This window comes from Pseudoliparis swirei, chromosome 13, assembly GCF_029220125.1.
Source record: "Pseudoliparis swirei isolate HS2019 ecotype Mariana Trench chromosome 13, NWPU_hadal_v1, whole genome shotgun sequence".
NCBI classification, from domain to species: Eukaryota; Metazoa; Chordata; class Actinopteri; order Perciformes; family Liparidae; genus Pseudoliparis; species Pseudoliparis swirei.
The window spans coordinates 13,576,292-13,593,855 of NC_079400.1; the positions used below are offsets into that span (position 1 = coordinate 13,576,292).

The following is a 17,564-nucleotide window of genomic DNA, read 5'->3' on the forward strand; positions in this document are numbered from 1 at the left end:
GTCTACGTTCCAACCTTCACCGATGGTCACCAACTGTGGGTGACCGAAAGATGAGTTTCCTCTGTAGGGCTCAGCCTTAGAGATAGAGTAAGGAGATGAGTTTCCTCTGTAGGGCTCAGCCTTAGAGATAGGGTACGGAGATGAGTTTCCTCTGTAGGGCTCAGCCTTAGAGATAGGGTACGGAGATGAGTTTCCTCTGTAGGGCTCAGCCTTAGAGATAGAGTAAGGAGATGTGTTTCCTCTGTAGGGCTCAGCCTTAGAGATAGAGTAAGGAGATGAGTTCCTCTGTAGGGCTCAGCCTTAGAGATAGAGTAAGGAGATGAGTTTCCTCTGTAGGGCTCAGCCTTAGAGATAGGGTAAGGAGATGAGTTTCCTCTGTAGGGCTCAGCCTTAGAGATAGGGTACGGAGATGAGTTTCCTCTGTAGGGCTCAGCCTTAGAGATAGAGTAAGGAGATGTGTTTCCTCTGTAGGGCTCAGCCTTAGAGATAGGGGAAGGAGATGAGTTTCCTCTGTAGGGCTCAGCCTTAGAGATAGGTGAAGGAGATGTGTTTCCTCTGTAGGGCTCAGCCTTAGAGATAGGGGAAGGAGATGAGTTTCCTCTGTAGGGCTCAGCCTTAGAGATAGAGTAAGGAGATGAGTTTCCTCTGTAGGGCTCAGCCTTAGAGATAGGGTAGGGAGCTCGGACATCAGAAGGGAGCTTGGAGTCGAGCCGCTACTCCTTCACGTCTTTAGGAGTCAGCTGAGGTGGTTCGGGCATCTAATTCGGACGCCTCCTGGACCCTTTAGAGGTTTTCCAGGCACGTCCAATGGGAGGAGACCCCAGGGAAGACTCAGGACACGCTGGAGGGATTAAATCTCCCAGCTGGCCTGTGAACACCTCGGGATCCCCCAGAATGAGCTGGAAAATTTGGCCGCGACCCGACCCCGGACTAAGCGGATGAGAATGGATGGATGGATGAAAGCCCCTTTCAGTTGTTAAAACATTCTCTCATGATAGATTCTATCAATGGATTTTAAGAATTAAAGTGACATTTGGACAATTTAAGGGCCGTATAAGACTTTATAAAAGATCTGTAAACATCAAGCATGTTACCTTGGCTGGCTCATGAAAGCGCGCCACAAATTCCTCATAGTCCAGGAGCTCATTCTCATCAGTCTCGGCACATGAGAGCAGGAACTCGGTCTCCGACTGGGTGTAGTGCTTGTGGCTCTCCATGGCCTTATGGAAGTCCCTCTTGGAGATGACACCTGCGAGTGAATTCATGAATCTATAAATCATCGTCTGGTGATTTCATCTCGATGCTGCCCCAATGACAAATGTGATGGAGAGTAAATGTGTGTTGGGAGCCTTGCCTTTCCCGTCAGGGTCGTACTCCTTGAAGGCCTCTGAGGAGGTGAGGTCTTTAAGTTTGAGGAACATGTCAAAAAACCTGAGAATCATCTTCACGTTGCCTGATGATTCCACCAACATGTCCACCATCTGCTTCCCGATGGTCCCGTTCACCACATTACCTGTGAAACCACAACGTGACATTTCTAACCATCCACAGGAGACAAAGTGTGTGCAATGCCTGACCACGTTCTCTAAACTCACTACATGATGCCTACTTGCTTGTGACACTTTGTCTTATTAGTGGGCTTCTTTTTAAGGATGTACCTAAAGAGAACATTTGACTAACAACCAGGGGGCGACTCATCTGGTTGTATAGAAGTCAATGCTTCATGTGTTAAAGCTGCATTCTCTCTCCTGTACACCAGGGGGATACTCCTCTGGTTGTATAGAAGTTTATGCTTCATGTGTTAACGCTGCATTCTCTCTCCTGACCACCAGAGGGAGACTCCTCTGGTTGTACTTAATTACATGTAGGAGTTATGACCACTAGTCAGCGCTGTTCAGGCGCCGGCAGGGGTGAGGGTAGAAGCAGAGAAGAAGAGAAGAGGGGACTTGGCGGAATAGTTGGAAGTGGAGCGATAACTAAAGTTATGAGTAAAACCCAGAACGGCTTGGACTGACTTATTCCTGCGCACACACCCATATCGCTTACAATAAGTATATATAATGACTCTACTTCTTTCTTGATGTAGTCCCTCAGTAAACATTGTAAACAATCTCTAGTTTAAAGTCTTCTTCTATACATCATGATGTCATCATTTAGTACATTATGGTCATTTAGATTCAAATAGACCATAAGGCAGTTTTAGTTTTAGGACGGGAGGTTTGACAGGTTTCGATGTTGTCTATGTTTTTGTCTTACAACTTTAACCCTTTCACTGGGTGCTTTCAGTTCCTGAAAGATAATTGTAACTTTGCAACCTCCACCACATTGCAATGATACAAAGCCAGTTCAAAATCTGCAAAAATGCCCTTTTAATGCGATAGTTCAACAGCAACAGCTTATTTTTATGGCATTGCCCCATATGCCTGCAGGCACCTAGATTAGTCTATTTACCTGAGCACCTAGCAGTATTGACAGCAACAGGGATAATCCTTTATTAGCCATGTGTGTCCACTCACTCAGAACTTTTTTGAGCGATGATTACACGTCTGTAGAATCAATTAATAAAACACCACTAAGAATGATTTAACTCATTTCATTTAATAGTGCAATAACCTTGTGTTTCTGTCATTCAATCAGCTCTTTAAGTCAGACACTCCTGCTTTAAAATTTAATAAATATGTATAAGTACTCATGAAATCCAACCTACCCTCCAGCATAGACAGCAGCATGACCACCATATCTTTCTGAAGATCCATCAGCTCTTTCAGCAACTCAATCTGACTCGAGTCCTGATGCGAAAAAAGACCAAAAACAATGTGCTGAGACTTTCTGAGCCATCTCAGGGAGAACTAGCTCAGCGATAGTATACAGTGGAAATGGAACAGAGAGGTGAGGTAGAAACGTCCCATGGCTGGACTCAAACTGGGGATGTGATGATTTCTTCAGCACCTTGTCAGCAGTGACCTTAACTCACCTGAGATAATTTCATCTGCATGTGAGCGAAGACGTGGAGAAACCCAACAACTGCGTCCCACAGTCGACTGTGGGCCAAACTCTGCTGGTTGCCAGTACACGGACCCTACAACAGCATCAGTAACAATCAGAACCACGCAGTCAGATATGAGGCCGTCTTCCACAGGTGCAGGCTACGTAGATTGTAGAATATCAATGTAATGTTGCTTTTTAAGGTAACCATTAGCATTACAAGATGGTAATTATTATTATCAGAACTGCGACTGTAAACATTTCCTCAGATGAATATACGTTACATAGCTCTCTGTCTTGCTCATGTTTAGCGATGTTTAACGATTTTTGAGGTTTCTGCTCGAAATGACATATCCAAACTAAAAAGGGTGTAGCTCTGCAACCACAACAGCTATTTGAATAATGTTGGTGTTATAATAAAGGCAACACATGTGAGCTTTTGTTCAGATGTGTACATATTAGTATATATATGTTACTGGTTAAGAGTAAATAAAGATGACATCTCCGCCGGGGAAGGGCGGATTTTAAAGAACGACACGTCTTTGGAATCCTTAGAGCCAATAGAATCGATTGGTACCAAGAAAGACAAGATTGACAGCACTGTGAGCCAATAGGAGACAGAAAGGCGTCGCCACATTTGAAATGTGAAATCCGATTCGCTGAAATTGAACTTTCTGACAGCTGACGATGACGGTTCCCCAAAAGTCCGCAAAATTATGATTATGATATTTATATTTCAGTTGGTGTTTGAGTTGTGTTGAAATGGCTCACAGATCCTTGTAGCGCAAGTTGTCTTCTTTAATTTGATGTACAACATCAATACATTTGCTCATGTTTTTTATAATGTTATAGACAGTTTATAAAACAATATCATAAACGCACACAATTGGGTGCGTTGGGGCTAAAGAGGTTGGGACCTTCATTAATCACCAAAGACTAATTGTGACTGTTAATCACCTTTAATTTGGATTATTTTAAACCTATTTAAGACTTTTGAGAATGTTCTTAGAACTACAGGTGTCACTTTATTCTCAATAACAGTGACACAGTAATAATCAGTGTCTTCTCATACCTGGATGTACTCTGTGAGTGTATTGAACACCTGCTTGGCCACATTTATTGCCTTAGAGAAATTCCTCTGGCCCTGCTCGTCAATAACATCTTTTCCAGAATAATACCAATAGAAATCACTGATGGACTCCTGGAAGAGATGAAAAGAATACAAGAATGAGATTAACAACCAATACATAAAGTGATTGTCATTATGGCTGTATGCTCAATGACCTATTATGGTTTTGAAGATTTGCAACTTAAAATATATATATTTTATTGACTGTTTCATAGTGAGTCCTCAATCCCCTTAAGAGGTAGCAGCAGTAGCGGAAGTAGTGGTAGCAGTAGTAGAGGAGTAGCGGTAGTAGTAGTAGCGGGAGGAGTAGCGGTAGGAGTAGCGGTAGTAGAGGAGTAGTGGTAGGAGTAGCGGTAGTAGGGTAGGAGTAGCGGTAGTAGAGGAGTAGCGGTAGGAGTAGCGGTAGTAGAGGAGTAGCGGTAGGAGTAGTGGTAGGAGTAGCGGTAGTAGAGGAGTAGCGGTAGGAGTAGCGGTAAGAGTAGCGGTAGTAGAGGAGTAGTGGTAGGAGTAGCGGTAGTAGAGGAGTAGTGGTAGGAGTAGCGGTAGTAGAGGAGTAGTGGTAGGAGTAGCGGTAGGAGTAGTGGTAGGAGTAGCGGTAGTAGAGTAGTGGTAGGAGTAGCGGTAAGAGTAGCGGTAGTAGAGGAGTAGTGGTAGGAGTAGCGGTAGTAGAGGAGTGAAGTAGCGGTGAGAGGAGGCGGTGAGTAGTGGTAGCGGTAGTAGAGGAGTGGTAGGAGTAGCGGTAGTAGAGGAGTAGTGGTAGGGAGTAGCGTGAGAGTGGTGAGAGAGTGAGTAGGTAGCGGAGTGGTAGTAGTGAGGAGTAGGTAGTGGCGGTGATAAGGAGTAGTGGTAGGCGTAGCGGTAGTAGAGGAGTAGTGGTAGGAGAGTAGCGGTGAGAAGTGGTGAGTAGAGAGTAGTGGTAGGAGTAGTGGTAGGAGCGGTAGTAGAGGAGTGGCGGTGGGAGTAGCGGTGAGTAGAGGAGTGGTAGGATGAGGAGTGGTGTAGTAGAGGATGGCGGTGGTAGAGGAGTAGTGGTGGAGTAGCGGTGGTAGTAGAGTAGTGAGTAGGAGTAGTGGTAAGAGTAGCGTGAGTAGAGGAGTAGTGGTGGAGTGGCGGTAGTGAGAGTAGTGGTAGGAGGAGCGGTAGGAGTAGCGGTGTGAGGAGTAGCGGTAAGAGTAGCGCTAGTAGAGGAGTAGTGGTAGGAGTAGCGGTAGTAGAGGAGTAGTGGTAGGAGTAGCGGTAGTAGAGGAGTAGCGGTAGGAGTAGCGGTAAGAGTAGCGGTAGTAGAGGAGTAGTGGTAGGAGTAGCGGTAGGAGTAGCGGTAAGAGTAGCGGTAGTAGAGGAGTAGCGGTAGGAGTAGTGTAGTAGAGGAGTAGCGGTAGGAGAGGAGTAGTGGTAGGAGTAGCGGTAGTAGAGGAGTAGCGGTAGGAGAGGAGTAGCGGTAGGAGTAGCGGTAAGAGTGTAGTAGAGGAGTAGCGGTAGGAGTAGCGGTGGAGTAGAGGAGTAGCGGAGTAGGTAGTAGAGGAGTAGCGGTGGAGAGGTAGTGGTAGGAGTAGCGGTAGTAGTAGAGGAGTGCGGTGGAGAGGAGTGGCGGTAGAGGAGTAGCGGTAGGAGATGGTGGTAGAGGAGTAGTGGTAGCGGTAGAGTGGCGGTGGTAGAGGAGTAGTGGTAGGAGTAGCGGTGGAGAGTGGTGGTAGTGCGGTGGGAGAGGAGTAGCGAGTGCGGTAGAGGGAGTAGTGGTGGAGAGGAGTGAGGTAGGAGTAGCGGTGGTAGGAGTAGCGGTGGGAGTAGTGAGTAGCGGTAGTGGGAGTGGCGGTAGTAGAGGAGTGGCAGGAGTAGCGGTGGAGAGGAGTAGCGGTAGGAGAGGTGGTAGGTAGTAGAGGAGTAGCGGTAGAGAGGTGGAGTAGCGTGAGTGAGAGGAGTAGAGGAGTAGCGGTAGAGGAGTAGCGGTGGGAGTAGTGGTAGTAGTGGGAGTAGGCGGTGGTAGAGGAGTAGTGGTAGAGTAGCGGTAGTAGAGGAGTAGCGGTAGGAGTGGCGGTGGTAGGTGGAGTGGGAGTAGCGGTGAGTAGAGGAGTAGTGGTGGGAGTGGCGGTGGAGTAGTGGTAGTGTAGGAGTGCGGTAGGGAGTAGCGTGTAGAGAGTAGAGGAGTAGCGGTGGGAGAGGGTGTAGGAGTAGCGGTGGTAGAGGAGTAGCGGTGGGAGTAGCGGTGGTAGAGGAGTAGCGGTAGGAGTAGCGTAGTAGAGGAGTAGCGGTAGAGTGTAGAGTGGTAGTAGGAGTGGCGGTGGTAGGAGAGAGTGGTAGAGGAGTAGCGGTGGTAGAGGAGTAGGTGGAGTAGTGTAGTAGAGGAGTAGTGGTGGGAGTAGGCGGTAGTAGAGGAGTAGTGGAGTAGTGGTAGAGTAGCGGTGAGGAGTAGCGGTAGAGAGTAGTGGTAGTAGGAGTAGCGGTGGAGTAGAGTGGAGGAGTAGTGGTAGGAGTAGCGGTAGTAGTGAGTAGGGAGTGGGTGAGGAGTAGCGGTGGAGTAGTGAGGGTAGTAGAGGAGTAGTGGTAGGTGAGTAGCGGTGGTAGAGGAGTAGTGGGAGTAGGTGGAAGTAGCGGTAGTAGAGGAGTAGTGGTAGGAGTAGCGGTAGGAGTAGCGGTAAGAGTAGTGGTAGTAGGAGTAGCGGTAGTAGAGGAGTAGCGGTAGGAGTAGCGGTAGTAGAGGAGTAGCGGTAGGAGTAGCGGTAAGAGTAGCGGTAGTAGAGGAGTAGCGGTAGTAGAGGAGTAGCGGTAAGAGTAGCAGTAGTAGAGGAGTAGCGGTAGGAGTAGCGGTAGTAGAGGAGTAGTGGTAGGAGTAGCGGTAGTAGAGGAGTAGTGGTAGGAGTAGCGGTAGTAGAGGAGTAGTGGTAGGAGTAGCGGTAGTAGAGGAGTAGCGGTAGGAGAAGCGGTAGGAGAGGAGTAGCGGTGGGAGTAGCGGTAATGGTAGGAGTAGCGGTAGGAGTAGCGGTAGTAGGAGTAGTGGTAGGAGTAGCGGTAGTAGGAGTAGTGGTAGGAGTAGTGGTAGTAGAGGAGTAGCGGTAGGAGTAGCGGTAGGAGTAGCGGTTGTAGTAGCGATAATAGGAGTAGCGTTAGCGGTAGCAGTAGCGGTAGTAGTAGTAAAAGCAGTAGAATACCAGCATGGAACATAATGTAAGTGCAATGTATACAAAAGGAACGTTCTATACAGTAATTTCAGTTTCACTAATTTATATAGTGCAGGAGCATGAAATAATAATTTTAAAAGTATTTTTATTTTAAAAAGAGAAAATAATTTCCTTTTCGCATGGATTTAAATAATAATAAAGAAAATTGTTTTGAGTCTGTAGGCCTACGTGAACGGTATAACTCACTGAAGACCACCAACCAGCAGAAGTGACCAGAAGGAGCTAACCTGGACTCGGAGGAGGTAGTCCACAGTGGAGATAATGATGTTGACCGTCGTGTTGTTGCCCGTCTGCGTCCTCAAGTAGTTCTGGAAGTCTGAAACAGGACATCACAACAGACTGCAACTGTGTGCTTGTAAAAGGTGTTGAATAAATAAAGTAGAACACTGTGACATTTTATGTAATGCCTAAGAAGGAAATCCACAGAGAGGAAAGCTTATATACTGTATGTATATATATAAAATATATATATATAGTAAATCTGCATCAATCAGCGGGTTGATTAAGACAAAACTTTTTTGTCTGACAAGTTGGTTGAAGAAACTAATTTCCCATCCATTTTTCAAACTGTAATCATTATTCAAACCAGCAATAATGCATCAACCCTAAATTGAGATCAACTCAGAGAGAACAGAGAACACACACACCTGAGTTGTGTCCTTCACAAAGCAGCTGTAGGAAACGGAATAGGTCACAGGTGAACTCATCATCCTGCATGACCTTCTCACCTGGCCGGAGGGAAGAGACACACCCATACACATACATGCACACATACACACACACACAAACACACATGCAGACACACACGTATGCACAAACGTACACACGAGAACACATGTGCAAACACACACACACGAGTGCGCACACACATTCATATAAACAGACACACGCACACATAAAGAAACGTCAGAGAACAGGGGAGACAGAAGCAGACAACATGTAGGAAAGGGACAGACACACAAGAAGATGGAGAGTGAAGAAGTATTAAAAAGAGATGTGCTCATGAGAGGAAATACCCAGGGTTCTCTTCTCAGTCAGTGAAAGGTTCATAATACACCATTCTGACTTTACGCAAACACACACACACACACACTCTTGGATGAGCAGTGGGCAGCCACAGCAGTTGGTGGTGGACTGGTTGGTTTTTAAACTGCAGCATTTTACAGTCAGGACTGGATTCATGCTTTCATGTTTCCTCAAAGCTGGTTTGGTTAGAGGGAAACGTGTCATTGTAGATTCGGCACACGTTACTAATGCATTGAGGGAGTTGAGTGACAGCTGCTCTGACTGCGCTAAAATGCTGCTTTGAACCAAGGGAATGCAAAAAGGAGAATAGGGTCAGAGAAAGAAGGATGAGACACTACACAATAACAGAAACATTAACAGAATACATCCATACAATATGACGACAGACTGGACTGGGCTGAGGGAGGAAAATCTGTGGGCGCGAAACGAGACTGAAAGTGCACTTTTCCTTTTCAATGGAAGTGACAGTTTCTCTGAATCAGTCAGAGCTTTAGCCCAAAAGGACTCAATATGTTCTGACTTTTGATGAAACTAAATTAGATCTGCCGATAATATCAGAATGCCAGGGTTATTATGTTACTTTGTAGTAAAAAGTGAGGATCAGGCGCCAAAACAAGTTTTCTGAAAAATGGTTTTCTTAAACGTAACTTTGTGGTAATTAAGTACACAAGTCACATGAAATGGTACTGAAAAATACTACTTGGTTAGGGTGAGGAAAAGAGTGTATTTTGGGTTAAAATAAGTCCATTACTCACCAAGTTCTCTCAGGGGGCGTGTGTAATGAAGTGGGAGTGTCTTGTAGTAAAGTGGGTGTGTCTTATAGTAAAGTGGGTGTGTCTTGAAGTACAGTGGGCGTGTCTTGGAGTACAGTGGGTGTGTCTTATAGTAAAGTGGGTGTGTCCTAAAGTAAAGTGGTTGTGTTGTGTAGTACAGTGGGTGTGTCTTGAAGTACAGTGGGTGTGTCTTGTAGTAAAGTGGGTGTGTCTTGTAGTAAAGTGGGTGTGTCTTGAAGTACAGTGGGTGTGTTGTGTTGTAAAGGGTGTGTGTCTTGTATTAAAGTGGATGTGATTATAGTAAAGTGGGTGTGTTGTGTAGTACAGTGGGTGTGTCTTATAGTACAGTGGGTGTATCTTGAAGTACAGTGGGTGTGTCATGAAGTACAGTGGGTGTGTCGTGTAGTACAGTGGGTGTGTCTTGAAGTACAGTGGGTGTGTCGTGTAACCAGCGAGACTGCAGATAGACTCTTTTCTATTTGTATGTGAACTTTGATGCTCTTTCTGCATTTTCTTGTATTTGAATTGACTCCAATAGAGTGTTATTATCATATTAATGAGTCACACTGTATTTATTAAGAAAGAACATATCTCAAGCTTTTCCAATAAATGTGTTTCTAACATTGTAAGAATCGCTTAAAATACAATTACGTGATTGTGTGAAGGCACTTTCAGGCTTATTCCCAACACAGTGATAAACCAGATGAGGTGAATATATTTTTCACAGTTGAAAAGGTTATGAGATCATGTCCACATTGTATTCTTAATATCTCAGCAAGTACTATAAATATAATTATATAAACAAAAGACAAGCTAAGGATGGGGTGTACGATAAATGACCGTCAAATGTCAAAAACATAAGGTTTTAACACTCTACACAGTATAATGCAAGACGACAACTAAATCATGACTTTGAAATACAATACTGGAGGGAAATAAGTCAGGACATGAAATAATAAAACAACGACTGGTTATTCAAATGATCTTTTCTCAAAACAGTCATGACAGACACACACACTGACTACAGACCACAGCTCAGCCAATAAACAGAGAGAAAGGGAGGAAGGGAGGAGAAAGGGGTCAGAGGTCAGGCCCCGCCCCCTCACCCACAGAGCAGCGTGGCCAGAAACAGCCTGACAGAGAAACTGAGGGGTGAGAAGGTGAGAGATGAGATCAGGCTGCAACCACTGAGTGTTTGTTCTTCTTTTCAGGTGTATATGAATATGAAATACTTCAGAATAAACAGCCTTTAACATTACATTGTTCTTAAAACTGTTAAAAACAATTTGTTGTTATTTTGTTTGTCCGAATACTGAATTTTCTAATATTTTTTCTTCTGGTCTGGCCAGAATAAATCATATTCATATTATTTTTTGTCAACATCATTTAAATCAATGAGACTATATAAGTTATAAAACAACAGCACCACAAACTATATCCTTGGAAACTGGAAGCAACGCCTCTCTGAAAAGTTATGAATTTAAGATTATAACCTTCCTTCTTCTGACTGAGTCAATGGCGCTAACTTTCCATGATTCTATGATTGCTCGATACACACGCTCTGTGCACCGCTTCTTGTATTATATATGAAATAAAATAACAACAACCAACGTATCCATGGCCTGCTGAAGCTTACATAATGTTATGTTTTTATGCAGCGTCGGAAACACACCAGGGCAAAGGGCAAAACTGACCCCAAGAAATATAATGTTGCCCTTATCTGCAGAGAAAAGAGGCCAATGATATCCAACAAAGTAAACGCTGAAATTAATTGATTATTTTGGGGGAGCCTAATGAACTGTTCATACATCATAAACATAAACAACAAGTTACACGGTAACATTATGTGGAGTTAAGTTTGTGTCTAATCTGCAATAGTTTTTCTTTTTAGCTTTTTTTGGGGTCTCCACCAACTCCTGAGATGGTTTTCTACGTATTGACGAGAGCAGTTTTAATGAATCAATAATTGTGGTTGGGTGATCGTGTTTTTCTGTCTGAATTGCAGCCGTACGAGAGAGTCAGGAGAGGACAGGGAGAGATTCTGAGAACACAGATGGGACCGTACACTTCACAACAGATAACAACCAGCACAATAACATCTCCATGACTACGCGGCCGTGAGGAGGACGGTCATATCAGTGATGTTCAGAATGTGCCAGACACTGTACAAATCCTGAGGGGGGGGGGGGCGTGTGGTTCGAGATGGCCCTCGCTTCACTTCTACTACTCCTGCCTGATCGGTCTGGATTGGTTTGTCCTCCATCTACATGGTGGACTCCAGAAGGAGTCGTCGTAATCATCATCAGTTCACGGTTATAGTGGAAGAGGAAGACGTGACACGTTTGACGTCAGAATTCAGAAGTGGACTCAGACTTTACGCTGTACAACTGGTTGTGATTGGCCGAGAGATAAAAACAACAAGGACAGAGCAGGTAAGGACGAGGTGTGAAGGTCTACACTCAGGACCTGGACAGAACTGACACAACAAATAACGGACCGCAGAGAGAGAGAGAGAGAGAGAAGGAGAGAGAGACAGAGGGAAGGAGAGAGACCAACCAACACACAAGGAAATGGCAGAAGGCATAATTACCACGTTCATGAGTGATGACTGAGGAAGGGAAGAAAGTGCAGTCAACCAAGATGAGAAAAGGAAAACAGGGGGAAGAAAGAAAGAGAGAGAAACAAAGAAAGAAACAAAGAAAACGATTACATAAAGGGAAAAGCTGTAAAAAAAAATCTGATATTTGGTTGTTTGCTCAACATGGAAAAAAACCTGTAAAAATATATAATCCCAAGCTTTTGTGATTCATGTAATTTAGTGATCCTGTTTAGTCAATACGGCCTTTTTTAAAATTAGGTCATGTGATTACTTTCTATTAACAAGAAAATAATGCGTAAATTATGATGACAGAATCAGATTTCTAATGTAAAGATGGGATGATGACATCACGCTACTCCTACTAGAGTCATTAATGCACATCAACAACCGGCTGCTCAGGATATCGTAAAATATCCTAACGGGTCATTTAAACATTTAAACACTCGGTTTTTCTTTCTTCTGATAACCACTCTCTCTTATACATTAAGGATGATTGGTCACATGACGCATGTGAACCCTGTGGGCGGCGAATGTGGAGAGTCAAATATTTATATCTTTAGGTGGAATGAAAGAGTGACACAACCGGTTAATTCACCTTATTACAACACCAGAAATGACTTAAAGCAAACTGAGGTCATCTCTGCACCTACGTAACGTGATGGTGGTTTATGCACCAACATCAGCATTAATACCTCAGAATGACCTTTTATCATCCGGTAGTTACAACCCTATTGGAAAATCTAGTGCAACTAAATAGAAAAACAAAGGAGAATTTGTCTTTTTAATGTTTGAGACGTATCAGTATGCGACCTAAAGGATGGTGGTAGCAGATGTATACACACAGAAGATGTAACAGGCAAATTATAAACATGTAGATCTTGATAATGTATATGGAAACACATCGTGCTGCATTACCACCGGATACCCACGTGATGACAGGAGAGAGGAAGATGGTTGGACGAGGAGGAAGCAAAGACTTTTTAATATGTGAATGCTTTCAATCGTCTCGGGAAGTAGTCTTTACGGGGGAGGAAACATTCCTTCTGCTAGATTAGAAATATCATTCCTCATCTTCCTCTTCTGTGGGACTAATAAAAGATTATCTTATCTTATCTTATAAGCCAATGGGTTCAGCAGGCAGTGAGTTTTGCGTGTTTAAAGTATTTAGGTTAATTAAAGGGACATTTATGAATTGGACCTGTAACTGGGGAAGAACATCTTTTATATCAACAGACCATATGTTGTGAGTAAAATAAGTGTTGATAGAAGTTGTGTTTCTATTGAGAAGTGGTGGAGCTCACCTGATCCCTCCTCCGTCACCATGCCCAGCCCCTCCGCTTTGTTCTGCCTCTCAAACGCATTCAGGTCCAGAACACTGAAACAGAGACGCACGTTGTGATGACCTCATTGACCTCATTGACCGCCGATCCACAGTCAACGTGAAGAATGCAGAAAACAAATAAAACAAACCATAACAGTGAGTAATCATCTGCAGCGTCATCCACATGTCATTTTACTAAAAGTATCTTGAAAGCTGTTTCCTCCCTGATCCCGACGTCTCCACAGGAGCTCTCACGTCCCCCAAACGTCCTCCTTCATGTCATCGCTACGTGTAACGGTGTTCCTGCCTGAGGAGATGGAGCCCACTAGTCTCCCTTAAATCACTTCTGAAAACAGACTTTTACAGACTGGCTTTTAAGTAATTTTATCTGATTTTGATAGATTATGTTACTTCATTATTTCATCTTTTTCATTGTATTTATTTATTAGCTTATTTGTATGGTATCGATAGTCTTGTTGTTTTATTTATTGTCCTGTTTGACCCTCACTGTCGTTCTGCTGTTGTTTTAAGACTTTGCTTTTGTCTGTTAGAGCACTTTGTAAACTCTGTTTTTCAAGGTTTATTATTATAATTAATATTATTCATGATTTATACAACAACTTATTCATAAAAACTTATTGTAACTTATTTAATTAAGATAAGATAAGATATTCCTCTATACGTCCCTCAGTGGGGACATTGCAGGATCACAGTAGTGGTGCTCAGTAGAGCAGTAATACAAAATAAAAACAAAATACACTAACAATATCAAATATACAGAGGAATAAATATATATAGAGGGTAGTTATTGTCGTGAGCGGCCTTGTAAAGACGTTTGCGTGGGTCAGAGCCTGTGAGCTGGCCCACCTGCAGCGTGATGTCACCACATGTCCACAGGACGAGGTCATAGGGTTACCTGCATGACTGCATCAGGCCAGCCAGACTCTGGAAGAAGCCCACGTCCTTCTTCTCCTTCAGGTAATCCAACATTTTCTGTGAGAGAGAACAAAGAGCGCTGAAGAGTGAGGAGCAACCCGGAGGAGGACGCGGGGACACGAGGGGACGCCGAGGTACCTGCTGGACGGTGGAGTTCCCTCCGTTGAGGACGGCTATGCCCAGCTTCAGGGTGGAGGCCACCATGGGACCCATCTCGCCTTGAGGAGCCCCAGAGAGAGAGGTCATCTACAGGGGTCACCAAACCATCAACACACTGGTACCTTGAGGAGCTCGGCAGCAGCCCACCTTTGCTGGCGCTGATGGTCTGCAGCACCATCTCAGCAGCGCCGCGGTCGTGCAGCCGGGCCTGCTGGTACAGCAGCTTCTGCTTCTCCATCTCCTTCTCCTGTGGGACACAACCAGACGGACGGACGGATGGACGGACATACGGGGGGGGGGGGGGGGGAGACTGATTGGCTGAGAGAAGACTGAACAGGGACACACACACGCACACACACACACTTTCTCTCTCGCTCTCTCTCTCACACACACACACACACACACAGATTCTCTCTCTCACACGCACGCACACACACAAACACACACTTACACACTATCTCTCTCTCTCTTTCTCTCTCTCACACACACACACAGATTATCTCTCTCTCACACGCACGCACACACACAAACACACACTTACACACTATCTCTCTCTCTCTTTCTCTCTCTCACACACACACACACATATTATCTCTCTCTCACACGCACACACACAAACACACACTTACACACTATCTCTCTCTCTCTCTTTCTCTCTCACACACATAGATTCAATCTCTCTCTCTCGCACATACACACATTCTCTCTCTCTCACTTTCTCCCGGACAAAAACATTCTCTCTCTCGCACACACACTGATTCTCTCTCTCTCTCTCTCTCGTACACACACATTATCTCTCTCTCTCACACACACACACACACACACACACACATTCTCTCTCTCGCAGACACACATTATCTCTCTCTCTCACACACACACACACACATTCTCTCTCTCTCTCTCACACACACATTCTCTCTCTCTCTCTCTCTCTCGCACACACACATTCTCTCTCTCTCTCACACACACATTCTCTCTCTCTCTCACACACATTCTCTCTCTCTCTCTCACACACACATTCTCTCTCCATGGAAGTGATCGGCATACCTCGAAACTCTTCACTTCCTCTCCATCCTCATCTTCTTCATCATGGCAACTCTGAGAGAGCAAAGTGAGATATGAATGAGAGTTGCATTGACAGCAGAGAGATCGGGATCATCATCGTCATCATCATCACTGGTACCTTAGCCATGATGTCAGCATAAGCCATGTAGAGAATATCTTCATCCAGTTTACTGGAACACACACACACACACACATTAGCAGCAGCCTGACAGAAGGCTAGAAGGTAACGGTTACTTCTGACGCCTCGGTGCCGCCTGGTATCTAACACACGGTCTATCCACCAGAACCCACCACTTCTCTGTGAGGGCGGTTCTGCTGAACAGCTGAATGAGCTGGTGAAGAGGGTCGATGTGTTTCAGCCCCTCCTCTTCCTCCGACGGCTGCTTGTCACCTGGTTTCTAAAGATGAAGATACATTCACTCACACAGGAAACTCAGTGGGGAGAAAAATACACCAAAACTAAAGCCCATTAGTCAAATCCCCACGTGGCCTAAGACCGTTACAAAATATTAGGAAAACCATTAATCATAGCGAAATACACCCTCAATAGATGAAGTTCATCCCTTGACACCCGCTGACATCATGCAGTCTACTTCCTGCTCTGTGTGGCTTGAGGAGAGAGCAGCTCATGTTCTCCATGAAGGAACTCACAGCCAGGTCCTCGATGAGCTTGTCCTCAAAGTAGTGCTCCTCGGCCTCGATCCACGACTTCTCGTAGCCCTGCAGGAACAAGTTGACAGCGCGGTGCCTAGAGAGAGAGGGGGGGGGGGGACAGACACACACACAGCAGTGAACACCTTCCTATGGGATACGCCAGATGTACGGCACACACACCTCTACACAAACACACACACACACATACACCAACATATACACACGCATACACACACTCACATACACAGAGACTCGCATACATACACACACACAGACTCACAAACATATTCACTCTCTCTCTCACACACACACACACACACACAGAATCACACAATCTCACACACACAGACTCACACACACACTCACTCTCACACATACACACACACAGACACACAGACTCACCGCCTCACACACACACACAGACTCATACTCACACACACACACTCTCACTCAAACTCACACACACACACACCTCTTCACACACACAGTACCTGGGCAGGTTGTAGAGCGGTGCCATCCTGAAGCAAGCCACCACGGCTCTCTTCCTCTGTTTGGACAGCAGCTTGTGCCACACAGCCTTCTTGCTGCGCTGAGGATGCTCCACCTGAACATAGAACTCACCACTCAGTAAACCTGAACATAGATCTCATTACTCAGTAAACCTGAACATAGATCTCATTACTCAGTAAACCTGAACATAGATCTCATTACTCAGTAAACCTGAACATAGAACTCATTAGTCAGTAAACCTGAACATAGAACTCACCACTCAGTAAACCTGAACATAGAACTCATCAGTCAGTGAGGACGACTCTCTACCGTGTCTATTCTGTCTAGTTTGGGCAGTTTTAACAATGGCCAGTCACAGCAGCTCATCCAGGAGGAGACTGCAGGCCTTCGTTATGATGGCACAAAGATACAGTTATACACGACTACACAGAACTGTGGATCTCATATGGATAGCTCCAATGCCTGTCCTCTGCAATACTTCATATGTCGTCTGCTCGGCGTCATCAACACACACACACACCTGTTCCAAGTGGAAGAGGACGTGAGCGATCTCCAGGACTCTCTCCACCGTCTTCACTGGGTCCGACGTGTCCTCATAGTGGTTGGGGAGGTCTCTGTACAGAGCCATCTGCCATCGGATAGCCGGGTCCTCCAGCTGTACGGGGCACACACACACACACACACTCAGTTCACACACACACTGAGGACTCGCCTCACGATGTGTGTTGAGGCACGGAAACTTTTCCTTTTCTCTGTTGACTAAACGTAAAGGAGGACGTCATGTTCAACAAAATGTTCCTGCAGTACGTCGACCCTGTTAAATACAAGCTCAAAGTATTTGTACCTTTCCTTGTAAATGGAGATTGTTCCTGATAATCTCTCGAACTTCAGCCTCCGTGTCTTTCTGTAAACAGAGTGAACGAGAGAATTTATTACTGGGAGATTTCTATAAAAGCAGTTTTATAAGCGGCTGGCGTGATGTGTGTCGAGCCTTGTGTTCCTCTGTAGCAGCTAGATAGATGGATGGATAGATGGAGGAATGGATGGATGGATGGATGGATATTTAGATAGATGGATAAATGGATAGATGAATGATAGATGGATTGATGGATAGATCGATGGATGGATGGAAGGAAGGATAGATAAATGATAGATTGATTGATGCTCAGTATATGAACGCTCTAGAGAACCAAAGCTAAAAACAATAAGAGTTAAATCCTGGAGGAGTCGT

The 17,564-nt window shown here is 44.9% G+C and overlaps 1 protein-coding gene across 1 annotated transcript in view; it reads right to left on the reverse strand.

Moving 5' to 3' along the window:
• Positions 1–17,564, reverse strand: part of ryr2a (ryanodine receptor 2a (cardiac)) — a 125,383-nt gene that overhangs the window by 17,272 nt on the left and 90,547 nt on the right. Inside the window, exons 78-96 of the mRNA XM_056430441.1 lie at positions 17,178–17,237; positions 16,854–16,988; positions 16,315–16,427; positions 15,821–15,917; positions 15,461–15,567; positions 15,288–15,339; positions 15,152–15,202; positions 14,252–14,351; positions 14,084–14,163; positions 13,926–14,002; positions 12,990–13,063; positions 11,680–11,697; positions 7,938–8,018; positions 7,518–7,606; positions 4,058–4,186; positions 2,975–3,079; positions 2,708–2,789; positions 1,355–1,513; positions 1,095–1,249 (exon numbers count right to left, since the gene is read on the reverse strand). Of these exons, the coding sequence (XP_056286416.1) occupies positions 1,095–1,249; positions 1,355–1,513; positions 2,708–2,789; positions 2,975–3,079; positions 4,058–4,186; positions 7,518–7,606; positions 7,938–8,018; positions 11,680–11,697; positions 12,990–13,063; positions 13,926–14,002; positions 14,084–14,163; positions 14,252–14,351; positions 15,152–15,202; positions 15,288–15,339; positions 15,461–15,567; positions 15,821–15,917; positions 16,315–16,427; positions 16,854–16,988; positions 17,178–17,237 (1,764 nt within the window). The remainder of the gene's footprint in view (positions 1–1,094; positions 1,250–1,354; positions 1,514–2,707; positions 2,790–2,974; positions 3,080–4,057; positions 4,187–7,517; positions 7,607–7,937; positions 8,019–11,679; positions 11,698–12,989; positions 13,064–13,925; positions 14,003–14,083; positions 14,164–14,251; positions 14,352–15,151; positions 15,203–15,287; positions 15,340–15,460; positions 15,568–15,820; positions 15,918–16,314; positions 16,428–16,853; positions 16,989–17,177; positions 17,238–17,564) is intronic.